Genomic DNA, 2,141 nt, shown 5'->3' with positions numbered 1-2,141 from the left:
TCCGGGTGGCCCAGAAAATCGGGAGAATGGAGAGGTTCGTGCGGGGGATCCGGATGGCCCAGAAAATCGGGAGAAGGGAGAGGTTCGTGCGGGGGGAACGGGATGGCCCAGAAAATCGGGAGAAGAATGGATGGGTTTCGTGCTGCACGAGGGGGTGGGGTGGTTTTCGCAATCTGGCACACGGTTGCCAGTTATCACATTATTAGAAATCTAGAATCCACTTTAACCTTCTTTTTACAATTTTTGTTTTCTCTTTTGGCATCAAATATTTTGTGTTAATCCCATAAAATTCAAATGGACGTGCCACTTTTAATCATGTATTTTTCTTGTCACTACGTTGTGAGAATCCTTCGAATCAACTAGGGCCTAGCACCCTGCCGCACCCCACGAGCCTATCTACGGCTGCGCGGTGCAGCTATGGCAATGGCAGGCACGGCTAGCCACGCACGCCACCTTTTTACTCCTCGACTGGCCGCTGTCAACCAATAACTCACCAGCTGCTGCTTCTTTTACCGTGCCCACTCCACCCCTCGCACCCACACCAGAAACAGGGCCGGGTTTCTTCCAGGATGCAGGTTGCGGCCGGCTGCGAGGGCTCGCCGGCGGCGACGGAGGGGGGCGACCAGCAGAGCTCCAAGAAGCCGAGGCTGGCCGCCGAGCCACTCCTCCTCCATGCACCGGTGAAGCAAGAGATGGCCGTGCTCCAAACGGCCGGAGACGGGGCCGCGGTCGTGGCGGTGGACCACGGCTCCAGGATGGAGATCGCTGTGAAGATGGACGTGACCCTGCTCCATTGCCCCCTCTGCATCACCCCCTTGAAGCCCCCCGTCCTTCAGGTTCGTTTCACTCGTTTCACTTCGGTTCGATTCGACTCCGCTACAGCAGCTAGTGTTTGATCTCTCCGGCCGGTCCGCGCAGTGCAAGGGCGGGCACGTGGCCTGCGGCGGCTGCCTCGCGGGGCCCTGCGCGAAGTGCGGCGGCGCCTTCGACGTCCGCAGCACGGTGATGGACGCCGTCGTCTCCTCGACCACGGCCGAGTGCGACCACGACGGCTGCGGGTGCTACGTCACCTACCACGAGCTCACAAGTCACCGCGGCGAGTGCCCGCACGCACCCTGCGACTGCGCGGTCCCCGGCTGCGGCTTCGTCGGCCCGGCGCCGGCGCTGCTCGGCCATCTGACCGCCCTCCACTCGATGCCGGTCCACAGGGTGCAGTACGGCAAGGTCCTCGCGCTCCAGCTGCCAGCGTCGCTGGAGCCGCGGGGCCTGCTGGTCGCGGACGAGGACGACCGCGCGTTCCTCATGGTCGGCGGCGCGCTCGGCTCCGGCGCGGCCGTGTCGGCGGTGTGCGTCAGGGCGGAGGCGATGCAGTGGCCGCGGTACACGCTCAAGGTGTGGGCGAGCGGGCCGGCGCCGGCGCCGAACCGCAAGGCCGACACCGTCATGGCGGAGATCGAGATGACGAGCAGCACGGCGCCCGGCGCCGTCGACGTCGAGGAGCTGGCGTACCTGGCGGTGCCGCCCAAGTTGCTGGCTGGGGCGGGGGCGTCCCGGCGGATGTCTCTCAAGATCCGCATTGACAAGTTCACCTCCTGATGACAGGATTGCACTACGCTTAGTCACTAACCAATGCATGGTTTAGGTTAGTTTGGAAAAGGTCTCGTGCATTGGAGATGATGGATTTTGGTTGGAATTTATCAGTACTTCGACATCGGACCAGGTGATTTGCTAATTTCCAACGGTGAAAACTGTTTTGTGGCCGTTGGATATGTTTGGATGCCTATATGTTTATTAAGAAATTGTTGCATTGCTTATGCATTGTGTGAGGGTTCATAACTCTAGTGCTCTAAGCATTTTCATTTGCATTTGTGATCTGGGTGTTAGTATAGGTCATGAAGATTGTAGAGAACTTAATTAATGTGGCGGTCAGATAAACTGTTATGCTGTTAGAGTCAGTGAAAATTGTGCATTTGCTAAGATAGTACCCATTGTTGTTTAGAAAATATTAGGTGAGCGGAACACCAAGTTAACAAAGCGAAAAAAAATGTTCCTTTTCTTACCCACACATATTCGTAACCTTTTACGTGTGTAAATTACTTGCGGACCACTCGAACCACCCTTATATGTTGGACCGAGGGTCC

At 57.6% G+C, this 2,141-nt stretch overlaps 1 protein-coding gene across 1 annotated transcript; it reads left to right on the top strand.

Moving 5' to 3' along the window:
• The first annotated feature begins 480 nt into the window (after positions 1–480).
• Positions 481–1,795, top strand: LOC123064658 (E3 ubiquitin-protein ligase SINA-like 4). Its single transcript, XM_044488092.1, has 2 exons — positions 481–836; positions 919–1,795. Exons 1-2 carry the CDS (start codon positions 570–572, stop codon positions 1,594–1,596), a joined length of 945 nt encoding a protein of 314 aa, XP_044344027.1. The 5' UTR covers positions 481–569; the 3' UTR covers positions 1,597–1,795.
• The last annotated feature ends 346 nt before the right edge of the window (positions 1,796–2,141 follow it).

This window comes from Triticum aestivum, chromosome 3B, assembly GCF_018294505.1.
Source record: "Triticum aestivum cultivar Chinese Spring chromosome 3B, IWGSC CS RefSeq v2.1, whole genome shotgun sequence".
Classification (NCBI taxonomy): domain Eukaryota; kingdom Viridiplantae; phylum Streptophyta; class Magnoliopsida; order Poales; family Poaceae; genus Triticum; species Triticum aestivum.
Note: the sequence above shows the minus strand (reverse complement) of the source record. Positions and strands in the feature narration are given on the sequence as shown.

What these genes read in the sequence shown, in the direction of transcription:
- LOC123064658 (XM_044488092.1), top strand. Translation starts at nt 570, where the DNA reads ATGCAGGTTGCGGCCGGCTGCGAGGGCTCGCCGGCGGCGACGGAGGGG. An exon ending in TGAAGCCCCCCGTCCTTCAG is followed by an intron (nt 837 to 918) that starts GTTCGTTTCACT and finishes CGGTCCGCGCAG; the next exon opens with TGCAAGGGCGGGCACGTGGC.